General features: G+C 44.5%; 1 protein-coding gene across 2 annotated transcripts in view; it reads right to left on the reverse strand.

The window, feature by feature from the left end:
- Window positions 1-17,080, reverse strand: part of NEDD9 (neural precursor cell expressed, developmentally down-regulated 9) — a 104,635-nt gene that overhangs the window by 68,459 nt on the left and 19,096 nt on the right. For both annotated transcript variants that reach the window (XM_087763312.1, XM_087763305.1), the window contains one exon: window positions 6,377-6,592. In XM_087763312.1, the coding sequence (XP_087619438.1) occupies window positions 6,377-6,379 (3 nt within the window). In that variant the 5' untranslated portion in view covers window positions 6,380-6,592. The remainder of the gene's footprint in view (window positions 1-6,376; window positions 6,593-17,080) is intronic.

A 17,080-nucleotide genomic window follows, 5' to 3' on the forward strand; every position in this document is an offset into this window, starting at 1 on the left:
CGTATTCATGGGACTTAAGTAGATGCTAGATCCTCTTGCTTCAGGATTGTCCTGGTTTCAGCTGGGATAGAGTTAGTTTTCTTCTTAGTAGCTGGTAGAGCGCTGTGTTTTGGATTTAGGATGAGAATAATGTTGATAACGCACTGATGTTTTGGTTCTTGCTGAGCAGAGTTTACACTAGTCAAGGACTTTTCAGCTTCTTGTGCTCTGCCAGGTGCACAAGAAGCTGGGAGGGAGCATAGCTAGGACAGCTGACCCAGACCGGCCAAAGGGCTATTCCATACCATATGACGTCATGCTCAGTATATAAGCTGGGGGAAGAAGAAGGAAGGGGGGGACATTGGGCGTGATGGCGTTTGTCTTCCCAAGTAACCGTTACGCGTGATGGAGCCCTGCTTTCCTGGAGATGGCTGAACACCTGCCTGCCGACGGGAAGTAGTGAATGAATTCCTTGCTTTGCTTTGCTTGTGCGCGCGGCTTTTGCTTTACCCATTAAACTGTCTTTATCTCAACCTATGAGTTTACTCACTTTTACTCTTCCGATTCTCTCCCCCATCCCACCGCGGGGGAGTGAGCGAGCGGCTGTGTGGTGCTTAGTTGCTGGCTGGGGTTAAACCATGACAAGGATTAAAGCAAATAAAGCTTTAAGGTTTTTTCAGAGAGCCCCTTCACTTCTAGCCTGCTCTTTGTTAGTTTAAAAAAACTGAAACAAAACAGAAGAATTCCTAGAGGAAAATATTTATGTTCATTTGGGGCAACCCAAAGCCTTTCATTTGTTTTTGTTTTGGAAGGCAAATGTTTACCCTGGGCCTAGCCTGCAGGTGTTGTGGTGGGCCCTATTAACCTGCATGGGCCTGCTCACACACGCTTTCAGGGTGGCCTGCCTCGCTGCACTTAGCTTCTTTCTGTGCTGGGTGTGTTACAGATCGGTCTTTCTTGTGAAAACCTGAGTATTTCTGGCTTGGATTAGGTTAGAGAAACTGTGAAAGGATGGGGGTTTGTTTTGTTCTGTTTTTTCCTTCATGCTATTCAGCACTAATGGCTCCAGCCAGATCAAAATTGAGGAAAGCAAAAAGGATTTCTCCCTGACTTCCCCGCCCCCCCCCCCCCCCCCCCCCCACTGTCTGGCTGCTTCTGGCCCTGAAAAAGTTGGTTCTGAGCATTAAATGTTAGCACTGATCTACTCCAGCCCTTTTGTATGTATCTCTAGTTTGCTGGTCTGGATCCACCCTTCTCCAACAGAATAGTAATGGTGATCCTGCGATAGAGGTTTACGTAAAACAGCCATCCAAAAAATGCTACATATTGCTACAAAGAGTGTCTACTTCAGCTGCTTCTTATGATCCACATACACTGTGGTAACCCTACACAGCAATGAAACATAAGGACTAGAGGCTGTCTTTAACTGGGCAAGATAATATTAAACACTTGTATGAGGAGTCCCTGAACCTGGAACAGCCCAGCCCTTCAATACCTGGTTACTCAGCAGCAAGTGAACATGGCATCTGGGTCCCTGGGCTCTCCCTTCTGCACTCGTCCTCGTAACTCAGCGATACCTTCTCTGTTTGGTCAGGGATGCATTAATCCATTATCCAAACTTCAGCTAAATGTCTCCTTCAGCTGTATCTCTGATTCTTGTTACTCTCCAGTAGGCTAGAGCTTGAGATGTGCCTCACTTACTCTTTGTCATACTTGGAAAAGAGAGAGGACTAAGTTGGCTTTAAACTTGTACCTGGCTGCAGTGTAGGTACTGGGTTGGACGCAGGTGTAAAACAGAGCGGGCTTAGGCTTTTTTCCACACTTTGTTTTGCCTGCCAGCATTTCCTGAGGACTGCTCTATCGTGTGAGGGTTGTTGGGGGATGGACTTCCCGCTTATGAGTTGTCCCCAAGGCCTTACTCCTGCATTGAAGAACAGCAAATGCAGGAGCTGCTCCCAAGGCCAGCCTTCCTTGAAGGATTCCTTTAGATAAACCATGGCCAATGTGTGTTGATGAACTAATTGCACAGCAGATGGGAAACAAATGGAAAGCATACAAACCCCTCTATCCACATTACAAGTTTGTATATTTTCTGCCTCTGCTTCTAACCCAGTCTGAAGCTTATTTTTTTTTTTCTTTGAAAAAATAAAATAAAAAAATCCAAGCACTTGGTATTTTTCCTCAAGATCCATTATGAGGTATGCTGTTTCTCTTGCTGCTTCACTGGACACTAAACCCAAATTTCTCCATGGTAATTTTTAATGACCTAAAGCTCTGTACAGAACATTTCTGTAACTGGGTATATTTCAAGCAGTTGCTACTTCAGGCCTTCATCTTCCTGTATTTCAGTGGAGAGGAAAATAAACAATCAATGTCAACTGGAGGTAGAGGTTATAGATGGAAAACTATAGCTCCATGAATGAAAGTATTGTTCACGGAGTGACATGTAATCCCCAAAATCCAGGCTGGGAGAACTGCTGCTCAGCTGAGGCCACTTTTTAAAACCTATAAGGCAACTTGCTTTCCTTGTAAACTGAGGAATCAGGTATACATACATTTTACTGCACCTTTAAAGTACAAACCAAAACAGATGGTTGAAAGGTACTGTGCTCTCTTGTCAGCTCTCACCCTCTTTACGTGGACTTCTTCCAGCCCTCCCAGTCTTTCTTTGTGTGTTTTAATACAGTTATTAATCCCAGTTTCCCTCCCCCCTTGGCAGGGGGCCTTTCCCCTTGCCAGCCTTTGGGCAGGCAATACTACTGAAGCCTGATTCAGAACCTGCTGATGATGCCAAACCTGTGATTAGCTATTGTTTGGAAACCCTAATGATGAGGCAGGGTGTTTGTGTTCAGCTGGAAGCCAGTGATCTGGTGCAGGAGGTCAGGGGATGGACAGGGATTTTTCGCTGGACAAGTGTCACAGAGCAGTTCAGTTTACTGCAGCACAAATCCCTGATGATACTTTGGGATGAGGACATCCTTGGGAAGGGCATGTTGTGATACAGCTGCCTGCACATACCAGGTGGGTCGGCTTTTTTGCCTGAACTGCAGAAGCAGATAAAGCACTGAGGGCTGAGTGAAAAAACCATGACTTTCTCTAAATAAAAAATAATTGGATGCTGGGATTCTTGCAAAATCTGGGAGCTGGCAGGGCCTTGTAGAAACCAGCACATATTCTGTGTCTTGTGCTCCAGAAAATGTATCGTGAGCTGGCAGTGCTGGACAGTGGAAGGCTCATAAGGATAAAATATTAATGCTGTGTGCTTTAAGGTGCCGCATGTCAAGAGGGAGGTACTTGATTCAAATATAACTTGCTTGGGGGCCATCTGAGCCTGCAGACTTGTTTCAGCTTGTTACTAACCACTGTGCCTTGCTTCTGCCATCTACTTCCAAATGAGTAGCTAAGAGGACATTTTAATTTAGTTACGCAGCTCCCCTGAATCCAGGCATGGGCATGGCTTTGCCAAATGGCTTGGGTTGTGCACGGAGCACAAAATGTTGCCCTTGCCCCGTTACCATGCAAGCACTAAGATGCGTGGGCAGAGCTTAGTTGGCTGCTGTTTGGAAGGCGCTAGTGTTGGGTACAAATTATATTTCTCAAGGCAGGAAAACTGAAATTTATCCTGCCTCACTGAGCTGCTGAGAGCTAGCTATCTCCAAGGCTTATTCAGTCTAATACCAGTTTCTGTTGACTGTGGAGAGAACCACCTACGCTAGTTGTCTCTGTTAGGTGAGGTGGATGCTAATGCCCCAGATCCTTGGGTACAGGGCTGGCTGGAGAAATAAAACACTGTGGGGCTAGCAAGGTAGCCAAGGACCAGTGCTTCCTTCTGTAAATCCCGAATATGGAGTTGGGGGATATAGTGGGAGGGGATGTCTGCATGGGCAGACACTGAGACAAATGTGATTGCCCCCTTTCTATTGAGTAACTGAGGATGGAGTGATCCTGTTCCTCTCTTTGGTGGGCTATGACACATGTACTTCACCTCTGCCGGGTGGCGCTGCAAGGCAGACTTCTCTCTTCTAGCTAGGCACTTTGGCCTGAGTGCAGGGTGGTGGTTTTGGTCAGTTCCTGAGAGTAAGGAAAAAAACCCCCTATATCTGAATCCTGCTCTGTCTTCCCAGGCATGCTCCAGAGGCAAGCAAGCCTAGGTTTCTTATTTGACCTCAATTTATACTTTCCTAGAGAGAAATGAGGAGGGTCTGCAACTGAGAGTCCTGGCTGGAAGAAAGCAAAGTCTGCCATAAAGATCTATCTACCTGCCTTAGTAACAAGAGAGAAGGGAAAGTTTCTGCTTAGTGGAGAAAAGTAAGTGAGTGCAGCTAAAACCTTGCTAAACGTAGGGAGTCACTTGCTACCTTTCAGCTCGTGCTTACTCCCTGGGATTTGGCAACGCTTCATTCTGCCCGCACGATTTCTTCAGTGTGACTGGGCTTTGCAAAAACCTCCTTAATCCAACACAGAAAGGTTTTATGCAATTGCATCCAACACAGTCCTATTTCACTTGATTTAAATGAGAAAGTTAAATCTCAGTCTAGACAGAGTGCTCTCTAACTCCTGTGAATCTTGCACCCGACGAGATGTATCATCTATGACTATGTTTCTCATTTTCCAGACGAGCCCAGGGGATCTGCACCCCCCTCCATAAAATTCCTGTCTGTGCTAAATTGCCTTTTAGTCCTGATTTATACCTCAATAAAACACATCACGAGAAGGAGAAAATGTTTAATTGTATAACTGACATGACTTACGCAGGGCACATTTTTGGTGGTTATTTGTGCACTTATCTTCTTTAAAAAGGGTATAAAGACCCATGACTTTCATTTACAGCGGGAACAGTAAAAGGTGAGGAAAATAAATGCAGGGAAGGACAGGGAGTAAACCTTTAACTAGTATGGCTTCTGGAAAAGGGCCTCTGTTAAAAGAATCACTGAAAAATATGGAGGGATGCAGGTTGGATTTGGGATCTTAAGGGGTTCCAAGAAAAACTTTGAGATTTCCCCTGTCCCCTATCAAACCAAGCCAGAAAACAACCTTGCACTGGGGCTTTTTGATGTTGAAAGTTGGAAAATGTTTCTTTTCTCAAAGCAGTAACAAGTGAAGTAATCTTCTTTTATGTTGCTTATGAAATAATTGATTCTGAGTTCTTGTTTGATTTCTTTCACCCAGACCCCTTTCAAAATTGTGCTGTGGTTTTCCTGTAAAATAATTTTCTCAAGGGTGAGTATGGTGCTGGAGACCAAGAGGCAGGTATGCAAGGCTGTCTTCAGGTTTCTGCTGCAAAGTTTCTACTGGCAACCTTGTCCTACTGATGACAGACACCTTGGCAGCACCTTCTACAAGTGTTCAAGCGGCACATGCAAGATAAGAAGACTCCAGGATAATTAGAAATGGGTTCATTACTGGGAGACTGGCATTATCTACTTAATTGCATCATAAACGTGCTTCCTTATCTTTTCTATCGCCTGTGTAAGGATGTAGCTTCTAAGCCTGTTCTTTGGGGGTGAAAGCTAAGGAGCGAAGTTAAGCTTGTTGTTCAGCTCCAACTTGGTCTCGTTACTGACAAAATGTTTATTATGGCTTGGAGTTAGTGTTGACATGTAATTTGTTCTGCATGACGTGACTCTTGCCTCAAGGGCCATCTAGACTTCAAATGCTGGAGAGTAGATGCGTGGTAATGCACAGACACACCTATACATTTGCATATTAGGCTGACAGGAAGAAGAAATGCTTCATAAATATGTAGGTCAGTAGCATTCTTATCTCCTTGTCTTTCACTGTCCCAGCCCTTAACCTACTTGCCTTATCTGCGGTATTGTCCTCTGTATAGGAACTTGGCCACTGCGGTGCTGCAGACCAGCAAACAGGGAGTGTGAAGTCAGGAACTTGTGAAGGTTTCAGAGTGGTGGGGTGCAAGGCCTCCTAAAATGTCTTAGACTGCCCATAGGAGATGCTGAATTCTTCCTGTTGACATCTAGAAATTTCCCTCAAATATGAGAAGTGATCAGCGCAATCTTCAAAAGTTCAAATGGAGAGATGGACGAAGGCGCTCACATCTTTGTACTTAGATGCTGTACCAATGCCCTGAGACATTGTTTACTAGAGACAAGCCTCCCTTCTCTTCACCGGAGAAAATCCTCCTGGCAACATGTTCAGTAAAGATACATTTACTACCGCGACTTGCAGCATTATCCCTACCCAGGATACCAGCTCTTGCTAGCTTTGGCACAAAGACTGGTTGTGACCAAGCCTAACAAGGAGCGCTCTGCCTGACCTCTGAACAATGTGGGTGTTTGGTCAGCCTCTGAGAAAGAGACTATTTTCTTGCTGAACTGAAAAGAAAGGCAGTTACGCTTGCATTAAAACAGCTTTTGACTTTGTAGAAAGTGAAACTTACCATTATCCAGTGTTTTTGGCTTCCACCTACAGTATGTTAATCGAAGGAACACAGGAGCTTTGTGCATTGGCGACGGTTATCTCCATAGGAAATCCAGCATTGTGGTTACACTGGCTGTTTTTTTGCCTTTCCCGATTGTAGGACTTCTTTTCACTTGCAGGATTTCCGTGTTCCAAATGTTTCTTCGTAGACCCAAGCACTTTTTTGTCCCCTCCTCTGAAAGAAAAGGTCAATGAAACAGAGATGAACAAAGGAGGAAAATGTCTTTCCATTTACTTACCATCCTGCCAATTCAAACACTTCTGCACTGCGCAGGGTTTCCCTGCACGCCTCTCCTGATGATGCACAAGACTGACCTCAGGGGAAAAGCTTTGATTCTCTCTAAAATATGATTAAATAACTTTGCCACTGTCAATGATATGTGTTTTTAATCAGCAGCATGACCTTCTTTTATATCCCTGTTAAGTGCTAAGGAATTTTGGCAGGTATCATAAACTAATGCATGATGCATGGCCTTACTTTACTGGTCCCAATGCATTTATCAGGAAGGCTGATATCCAGAGTTGTTCAATAGCTCTGGAATGCTTATTCCAGTAGTTCCTTCATCTGCAGATCTGCAGCCTAATGTTACAGCTTGGTGCTGGAGAACCAAAAGGTCAAACAGACCTCATTTGGGGTAAAATCAATTACTTTGTGGGCTTCACTGAACAAGCTTTGAGAGAAATGCAGCCGGTAAACCAAAGCACAACCAATCCACAATTGTGGATTGAAAATATAATATTTTATGAGTTTGAATAGCTTAGCCTTTTTTAAAATATTTTTGTTGCTCTTCATATTGGGACAGTGCTTAGAGCCAGACCACCATATGGATTATGCAAAGATAAAACAAAGGGTTGATCTCTATACTGGAGATCATTAATCTAGCTTTAAAATGACCAGCCGTGCTTTCAGAGGTCATTTTGGTTTGTTTTTTAAAGCTGCTTGTTGTCTTGAGTAACCCAAACATTGCTGAGGCCCTGCCCTTATTCTGATAAGGGACACAAAAACTGCTGTCTTGCACGGAATTTGCCTCCTGAACATTTAGGTATGTAGGTGACTGTCCACTGATAACCAGTTCCTCTGTGTGAATTTTCTGAGACACTTCATGCTTCAAGGGAAAACCTGAACTGCGTGGGGGGGGACCCCCCCAAAAAACCCAACAACCCATGGGAGTTGTCAGGAAATAGCTGAGCAAACTTGTGAGAAAATTGTGAGTTAAAGTAATAGGCAAAGAGTTTATGCCACGTGTTGAGGGTGTGAGGTTTTAGACGGGCTCAGGGTACGGCTGCAGTAAGCCATAACGTAATCCTTCTAGCATGCAACACGCAAGATGAGCTAGGGGTTGAGTAGAGTTACTTGGCTTTGGGATCTTTTGCGTTTGCCAGGAGAGTCAATCTGAAGGAAACCTTGGAAACAGAGCACACTTACTTTTTTTGAAGAGCTTGGTAACTTTCACTATTTGTACTTCCAAATCCAGAAAAGTGGTGGTCACAAATGACTCTGTTTCTCTTGACTTGTTGGGGGTGTGTGTGTGTGTGTGTGTGTGTGTGTGTGCCTCTGAGGTACAACAGTGGCTCCTGAACTTCAAAATGCTTTCGCTATCCTCTTGGTAGCATGTGGAGAACCCAGGAGGCAGGACGTCTCTCCTGCCTCCAAATTCTTCTAGACAACATTAATGCCTTGTCCAAAAATTACAGAGGACACAATTGCACAAAACGAGGCAGAAATGAGTGCTGCCTTGAAATATGCTCACATCATGGCACTAACACCTGCCCCTGCTCCCAACCAAAATAGATTTATAACAAAGGCACGGAATACGCTGTAGGGTCCTTCAGCTGACAGAGAGACTCCTGGTAAAGGTTGCACAGCAGTTTCCTTTCTCTGCTCCCAACAAATGAGGAAAACTGATGTCCTGGCAAGGACTTTTCCTGCCTGTCTGGGTCTTAAACACAGAAGCAGCACTTCCCAGGGAAGAAAAAGAAATTATATTTTTGTGTGCAAATAGCAGCCAGCTGCTGGTTGTGGTTTTTGTTGTTTGTTCACCCTGCCCCCCGACTTCTGAAATGTGTTCAACATGTTGAACCCCATTTCTCACCCCTCATCCAACCTGCAGAGGATTTAAAGAACAGGATCAAAAACTTCTCCGTATGTCAAATACAGCAAGATTCCTGAGGGATGAAGGGGCCAGAGGTGACTTGTTGCACCAAGCCCAGCGTATTAGCTCAATATGCATCCAGTACTGTGATCAGACATTGGTCCAAAGAGTATGGCCAGCTGGGAGACAACTTCAGGGGAACTCTTCATGAAAGCAGTATGTGCTGCCTCACTGCAGGACCGCCGTTGTTGGCTTTACGGGGCCAAACAGCTCGTGCAGGATTTCTTGCTCCTGCTGAACGTGCATCTCTTCTATGACCTGGGAGATGTGCTGACGCTTCTGGGGTTTGTCTAGGTGTGGGGATTCTTACAGGCATAGCTGTAGAGTGCAGTTATGCCATTGCAGCAATGCCAGTGTCAATTCCTTTGCTTGTGGATCAAGAGTGTAGTTCAGGCAGTGTGAGTTATTTCTGAAGGGATGACTCTCGAGTACGGCAGGACGGGCAAGTTATATGATCCAAGCAATGCCCCTGCTTTTCTGAGATGTGTTACTGACCTGCTGGTCCATACTCAGCCCAGGAAGGACCATATAGCTGGGGGGAATCGCTGTCTGAGGGATTTACAACAGGGTCAAGCAGAATGGCCTTTTGCTAAGGGCATCAAGTAAGACTCTGAAGTCTGTTGGCGTGTTATTTCATCTGTTGGTATGGGTTTTTTTTCCACTGGCCAAGAGTGAGGCATGAAACCTGCCTATGAAGTGCCTACAGCATTCATCCCTCTTGCTTACTTAAGAGAATCTTGAAGGGAGTTGCATTACTTGCTTTCATGTTAGGCAGCAGTAACCTTGTGCTAAATCCCGTGAACCAAAGGCTGCAGGATACTTGAGCTTTCAGCCAGCACTTGACTTCATAGCTTAGGCAACCAAATAGCACTCCAGAAGTAAAACAGAGTTTCTCAAATGAGTGCTTTGGGATTATTACCCTTAGATTTCAATTAATATGTTCATTCCTTTAGCACAGTCCGAGGCATACAGAAAACATTTGTTTTGCCAAATGGTACCAAGAGCAAATTTACCCTAAATCATAGTACTAAAAAATGATGGAAAGGTAGATCCAATTAAAATCCTTTTTAAAATAAAAACACTAAAGCAACCCTTGTCAGCTGTGTTTAAGGAAGAAAGGCAAACATAAAATCTTAAGCCCTCCGCCTCCAAAGAAGGACAACATTGTACTTGAAAGGGCTAACTGCTGCTCTATATACTGCATGATTTTACTTTGTACCCTTTCATAGCACTGAGGAAAGAAAATAAGGTACAACCCACATGCCTTCCAGATCTGCCATAAGGCATTTTTCCCTTCCTCTTGCTCCATAATGAACAAACACTCTGTGCGTTTGCTTCACAAACAGATTATTAATTGCTTGATGCTGAATTCCCCTTTTATTTGCTGTATTATTTTCACCAGTGTATTTTGAAAGTTGCTCTTTCAGGTATCTGCTCTTCTAGCACTGAAAAATGCCTCTCTGTGCTGAATGAAGTGCTACAGCAAGTTATTAATTTCTAATTAGGAGAACAGCCTGAGGGAGAGGTGACACAGGCAGTCCTTGCGACCTGAGCAGGTAACAGTGAGAGAGCAAGCACTGGTATGAGGACCTGAAGTGACTTGTACAAGAGCCGGGCAGAAGATCTGTGGTGGCATTGGGAACAGAGTCCATGTTTTCTGCATCACAGGAGGGTCTCATCTTTGACAACTCTGGATGGCAGGATTTTCAGGACCCCAGAAAACAGTCACTGTTGTAGCTGGAAATAACCACCTAGCCTGCTCCGCTCACGGGGAAACTGGTCAGAAGAGTTCTGGCTAGATGCAGAAATGGAGAGGAAAGTGTTAGTAAGTAGGGGTGAAGAGAGCTGGGAGAAGTTGGCGAAGAGCAGGGATAGATGGCTGAGGCATAAACCTTGATTAATGGGTGTTTGGTTTCACTGTTCAGAACGTGCGTGGGAGCTGAGAGATTGCAGAGGTGCGTTTAATTTAAACTACAGGGAATGTACCCGAATTCCCGAATGACCTGCATTGAGAATCGCCTGATGCTTCTCACTTGGAAAATCCTGCTTGAAAGTGTTCAGATGTCTGCCAGGCTTTGACCGAATGGGTTGATGGCTTTGGGGTCAAACCACAGGCACAGATCCTGTAATCAGCCCCAGTTCCTGAATGGAGAGCTGCTCCTGCCGTGGCTGTGTGGGATGGGCCTCACCTGATGGCTGCTACTGAACTGCAACTTTAACCACCACACTTAAACCATAAATACCTCTCTATCCATTAAGCAAGCTGGAGGGTAACTGGTTGAAGAGCATTACCCCAGAGGTCATTCTCCTTCAGGGCTCGGAGCAGAGGTCTGGGCTGCATTTCCTTTCTCTGCAACAGGCTGCAAACCGGCTGGAAGCTGGCTGTCTCGCCTTCTGGGAGGAGGACCATAAAGGGAACAATGACAGGTTATTGCACTAGCTCTAGTAGAGCGGTGTAAACGTTGCTCACGAGAGCCCATTTCACAAGTGAAAATCTATGGTTTCAGTATATTTATTGTAAAATAATAAGAAAGTGATGTTAGAATCATCCTATTAATTTGGTTGTTTTTGATGATACTGATGGTACTTTTAAAAATGGATCAATGCCAAACTCGGGGTCATCTGTATGACCTTTACTTGAGGTTAAGTTTCTTAAATCATAGAACTTTTCTTCTCATCACCCAGTGTAGTCACTCGCTTTCTGTTTCCTTTTCATGCTGCGTGGCCCCACACGTTATCTGGTGTATACTGTATGTCCTCCTCAGCCTTGAACTACATACTTATTTTTATGTTCGGCTGTCAGGTAGTGCTGCAGTTGCAGATGTCCATACGGTGTTTATCTGCCTAGTCATGGGAGGGGATATTTTGGAAGAAGCAGAGAAGCACAGAAGGGTAATTCAGCATCATCCAGGGCAGGATGTGCTGCACCTGCCATCAGGCATCTCATCAGCCACTTCTCAATGGATGGGGAAAGGCATTTCTAAAACCTCATTTCAGCTGAAGTCTACTTCTTTCATAATTATTTGGGGGGGGGGGGGAGAAATACGCAATCCAAAATATTGCTTTTAATTTCCATTTAAAACATGCTTTTTATATCAAAATTTAGATACCTGTGTTCTTAAACAGTTTTGTTTTGGAAAACAGTAAAGCCAAATGTTTGAATTTCTGATAATACTTGCTGACAACTATTTTCTGACTTTGACCCAACTTTGCTCACAGGCTCACTTAACTGAAAACTAGATTTGTTTTCAGGTCAAAAGAAACTGTGAAATTGAGAAGAGAAAATCCCAAACCCTTCTTACTTGTACATAACATTTTTCTTATACTACTCGATTAATTTAAGTATAGCCCTCTGCTTTTGGTTGCTGTCGTGCATGCTTACCATTCCAGCAAAGCAGGCCAAAAAAATTTCAGTGTAATTAATTGGAAGTAGATGAATACGAAGTATCTATTTTCAAAGCCTGGGGTTAAATGAGGTAATAGGCATTTTGTAGGAACTGTGCAAATGTTATGGATGCAATCTGAGACTATGGAAACTATTTTTGTACAAGAGACCATGATTTTTTCTTTCAACAAATAGTGTTCACTACTTCAGCAGCATGTTATGACTTTACAACAAATAAAGGAGTGGGCCTTCTAGACAGGATGCTTACTAGGGCACAGCCCCTGACAAACACTTAAAAGCATTGGCACTGAATGAGGCAGGGGATTCGTGGAAAAATAGTATGTGATAAAATGCATACAGGTGAAGACTAAAGCTAAGAAATGCAGATATAAAGGCTATTTGTACAGTCTGGATTCAGAGTACTTGACTTTGTAGCTATAGTATTCTTTTAATCTGTAATCATTTTTGCTGCTAGGAGTGCTGGACTCGGATGTGGCAGGGAGGTTTGATGTGTGTATGTTTTATATACGTGTATGTTTATATATTTAAAACATATATATTGGTCTAGACCCCATGCTCTGTTGTTCTTCCAACCTGTATTCTGTCTGCGTGGAAAGAATTGAAGGAGCAGGGCCCTCGACCTTCTCAGCCTTCCTGAGAGGTACAAGCGAGCAGGTTGCTGCAGAACCCTGCAGTACCAGCTGCGTGTGGCGCTCGTGATGGCAGACAAGCTGCTCGGGTCAATAGGACTCCCCTTGCAGTAGAGCTTCACTTGGACAAGAGAGAAGAGCAGTTTTGGTGGCTGCCTGTGTTATTCAGCCTCATTAACTCACAGGAAAAATAGTGGGCAGCACGTATGCTGCTGATGCAAGGTGCTTGGTTCTGGTGACTGGTTGCACCAGGATGGTAACTGCCCTGCCTGAGGTGAGCAACAGGAAGGAAATGAAACCAAAGATTAATTTTTCTAGCCTTTTGCTCCTGGAGGTGGATGAAATTTGTGTTTCCACGTCAGATGAGCGTGGACATTGCAGCCTGGCTCTGTGTGCCGTGTGGCACAGCAAACGCTGCTGATGCTCTGTAAACAGCGTGCTCTCTGGCTCCCGGGCTGAGCTCTGTCAGCTCCCTGAGCAAACCACGCCAGGCCTGTTGTTAAGTAACGCTAGTTCAGTGCTCAGAAAAAACAAGCTGGGCTAAGTCTTAGGAGTGTTTGGCAGCTTTTTTCCCTTCTGTTGCAGAGCAGCAGGGGAATGCTGAGAAATTCAGCATGAGCAGTTACAACAGATGGATGCAAGCTCTGAAATACACTTCTCTACTTTGCAATTTTGTGAACTTTCAGGTATAAACTGTTGCTTTGGGCCTCTCTCAGAGTATTTGCAAATAGGGAAAAATGTTAAAGAGATTGATGGGGATCAAATACTGCACCAGTAAGTGCTCAGCGTGCACCAGGCCATGCCGCTTTCTCTGTTCAGGCACATCACACTTTGGGAGGTACAACCTGGTAGTGGAAAAGCTGGAGGCATGCCTCATCACTAGGGTTCAAACCCGTACCCTTGCTGAATGAGTTGCTTAGGGGAGATTATTACACCTATACACGTACATGCTCCTGGGCAAATCTACCGACTCGCATTATCCCATCCTCAGCGCTGTAAGCATGATGTTTGCCACCCACCGAGTCTTTAACTGTGCATGGGGGTAGGAGGAGGTAAGTCATATGAAACAGGAGGTAATAAAGAGCATAATGAACAGCAGGCAAAGCAGACATGAGTTAATGTAAAAGCAGAGTAAGTAGTGTAGTTAAAAGCTAAAGGAAAATAAAGCTTTGGCTGTCCCATTGGAAGTGCATGTATCAGCAGGAGTCCCTGTGTTCTAATTTAAGTGAAGAATTAATCACAGGCAGCAGAGCAGAGCCTTGGGGAGGTGAACCAACGCCCGTAGCTGCCTCCCAGAGCCCCACTCTTCCCATGAGCATGCCAGGAGCACCCCCAGTACCTGCCAGTGGGCAGACAAGCATTAGCCTGTATCCTTCTGGAGTCTCTGGCTCACAAGCTCAATTTATCAGGGACCAGCTTGGTCCCAGGCAATAAAGGTTGATGTGGCAGCAGAAAGGAGCTGCAGGCACTTGGGTTCTGCCTGGGCAGCTCTTAGGAGGATGGTGTTCCACCCTGTGCAAGCCCACGTGTTTGTAAGGGGGATGGAAACACTGTGACTGGCACCCATGGCGTACAGGCAGCATCCTTGAGGAAGTCATCGTCACAAACTGCTGTTGCCTATGTGAACGTAACCCAGAACTGCAGCTGTGATCTTCTGCCCGACGGTATGCTAGTGCACGCTTGCACTATGCTATGCCCAAGGCAGGAGAGAAGGTTACAGGTCAGTAGCTCTGTTTGGCTTCAAAACTGATGCTACAAAGAAGTGGCTTTTCCCACCCACTCCCCTCCTTGAGTTAACCATTATCAGCAAGCCATTCCGAGTTAAGGCAAGACAAACATCAGACACTTAAATTTACCCCACCCAGAGTTTGAGGCATGGCTTGCGATTCCTCTCAAGTCTAGTTGCAGCAGCAGCTGATGACGTTACCACCTGTGTTGGTGTCCCCGACCCCTCTGCCAGAAGCTACTGCCACTGTGGCAGAAATGACAAGAGAAGCGGCGCACTCCCCTCTCCCCAAGGCAGTTCGCAGCCTCGTACACTAGCACCAGCTGAGGTCCATGCTGGTGTGAGGGGGAATGCTGGGCTCCGATGTGTGTGTCTGAGTGCCATGCTTCAAGTATTTCTGTTGTAGCAGTAGTTGCTGAAGCTTACCCAGCCCCTGGTGAGTCAGGAAGAAGCTTTCAGTCCATAGGGATTGCAAATTGCTACTGACCTTGCCTGGTTTACCTCATCAGTTTTATATTGCAGGAGGTAAAATAATTGCTACGCAGACCTCTTCCACAGATCTGAGGCACCTACTTCATCATCCCTGCTCAGAAGTCATGTGTTAGGACATATCACTTATATCCAGCCCCTCATCCTGCCTTAAAAGCTTTATGCTCTTAAACTCCGGTAGACCTCCTGGTCCATTTGCTTCCCATATTATGACTTCACCTCTTCCCGGTTCCTGTTTTTATTTGTCTTGTCCCACTTTCTTGGGATTTCTTGGCTGCCTAAGCCCTTACTCTAAACAAAGCATGTAAGAAAAATGAGCAAAGCCACAGCAGAGCATCCAAGTTTAAAATTTATCATGTGCTTTGGATGAGTAATTAGCAATTGCACTGCTTCAAGAACTATTTTTACAATTGCTATTGAAAGCTCATTGCAACTCGTATTTCTTTTTCAGCAATGATGCATCAGATCATTGAATTAATAGTTGTAAACGTCACTTGGACTTGACAGGAGGAGGACAAATAATCTAGTTAAATAGTTTGGTTGTAAGATGCTGGGGTGGGTAATGGTCTGGTCTCATATGAACTTTCTAGGGGAAGCAGCATGAAATTAGAACTATAAAGAAATGTAGAAACTGCCATAGTCGGCAGGATAACGATTAATCTCATCAGGTGGCTAATTGACAGTTTTTAGATTTGGCGCCTATGTTCCCTCCACCACGTGAGATGAACTGGAACCTCAGCGTGGCTCTCCTGGTTTTGTACTGTGTCGGTGATGACTTGCTCTGTGACTCTGGCCTGAGCGCTAGGGCACCAGTAGATCAAGAGGCTAGACTTACAGACAGTTAATATTAAGAGCTGAAAGCAGACCAGATGAGTACTCCCTCCTCCTTTTCCCGCAAGACTTTACAACTAGGTGGTTTAAGTATGTTCACAAGAGTTGAAGCATGGGTGATCAAGTGAGACAGAGGAACAGAATTAAACATTGGTTTCCTTGCATTGCAGCTGAGCTATAGGGCACAAGGAGAAGCACAGCCCCCTCCAGTTTTGTTTTATGCAAACCTGTGAGTACTAGCTCTAGTTCTTTACTAAACTGGGCCTCTTGGACAAAGTAGGCAAATGAAGTCTTAGTCTGTGGATCCCCTCTAAATCTGAACTTGAGCAAGCCAGCTGGTTGTTCAGCTGTAACTTGGTTAGCCAAGATGTTTGCTACCCCTGCTTTGCACAAAAACACCTGCCATAGTGACAGGGTATGTTATACAAGGTGGACAAGGGGCTTGGCCAGCAAAGTCCATCTTCTAAACACCGTGTGTTACAGTGGAGTAGCTGCCTTTGAATGCTTCTGTACCTGCAGGCTGGCAGAAATATTCTGGTTCCCTCAGCTGCTATGAATGATTTTCTCTATGAGGTTGAGACTTGGACTATTGAGAGAACTGTAACATTAGTGGAAGGGACTTGCATTCAAGGTGACAGTATTTTATTAGTGACATGTCTAATGAGATGAGTGGCTGCTAATGAAGTACATCATGGTTTGAGCTGTCAGGACAGTAATTACAGACAAAAGGACTAGTTTGGATTCTCATGTGTTAAAAAAAAAAAAAATCCCAAGCATACCTCTTTATTGAAACCAGATGTGTTTATGTGAAAGGTGGGAGCTACCTAAGAAAGATACATATTTAAATATACATAGTTAAGTGTCAGTTGTCAACTACTCATTTGAAGCCCTATAAATAGTACCTCATCCATTTTTGTGTTATGAGATGTGCATATGATAGTTGGAGGTTATCTTGGGCATTGCGTTATCTTTCCTCTCAGCGCCAATCCAGTTCTGCTTCAGGAATATCAGTTCATTCCCTTTCATGTTTATTTTCCCCTGGCTTACTTGGAGCACTATCAAATAATCAGAATTTGCAAATTCGCCAAAGGGTAATTGTTTTCAGCATTGGGATACATACGAAAACACCACTTGTGACATTTTAAGCCATTCATTTTTGTTTTGTGTTTTTGTTTTTGCGGGTTTTTTCTTCCCCCAATCACAGCGAGTTACGTCCCTAGATAAACATCTCACTAACACACCAGTTAGACGGTCATCCAAGCCCAAATGTGTATGTTGGGTTTGCTGACAAAAAGAAGGGCATACTACTTGGCAGTAAACACTTCTCAAAGTTCAGCAAGCCTCTGACATAAATTTACGTGTGTATATATATAAGGTGGGTTTTTTCTCAAAGTTCTGGAAACTATTTTCCTTAAACTCCAACAATAAT

The sequence above is a fragment of the Nipponia nippon genome, unplaced genomic scaffold (genome assembly GCF_047370975.1).
Source record: "Nipponia nippon isolate SJK-2023a ecotype South Korea unplaced genomic scaffold, ASM4737097v1 scaffold_1, whole genome shotgun sequence".
Classification (NCBI taxonomy): domain Eukaryota; kingdom Metazoa; phylum Chordata; class Aves; order Pelecaniformes; family Threskiornithidae; genus Nipponia; species Nipponia nippon.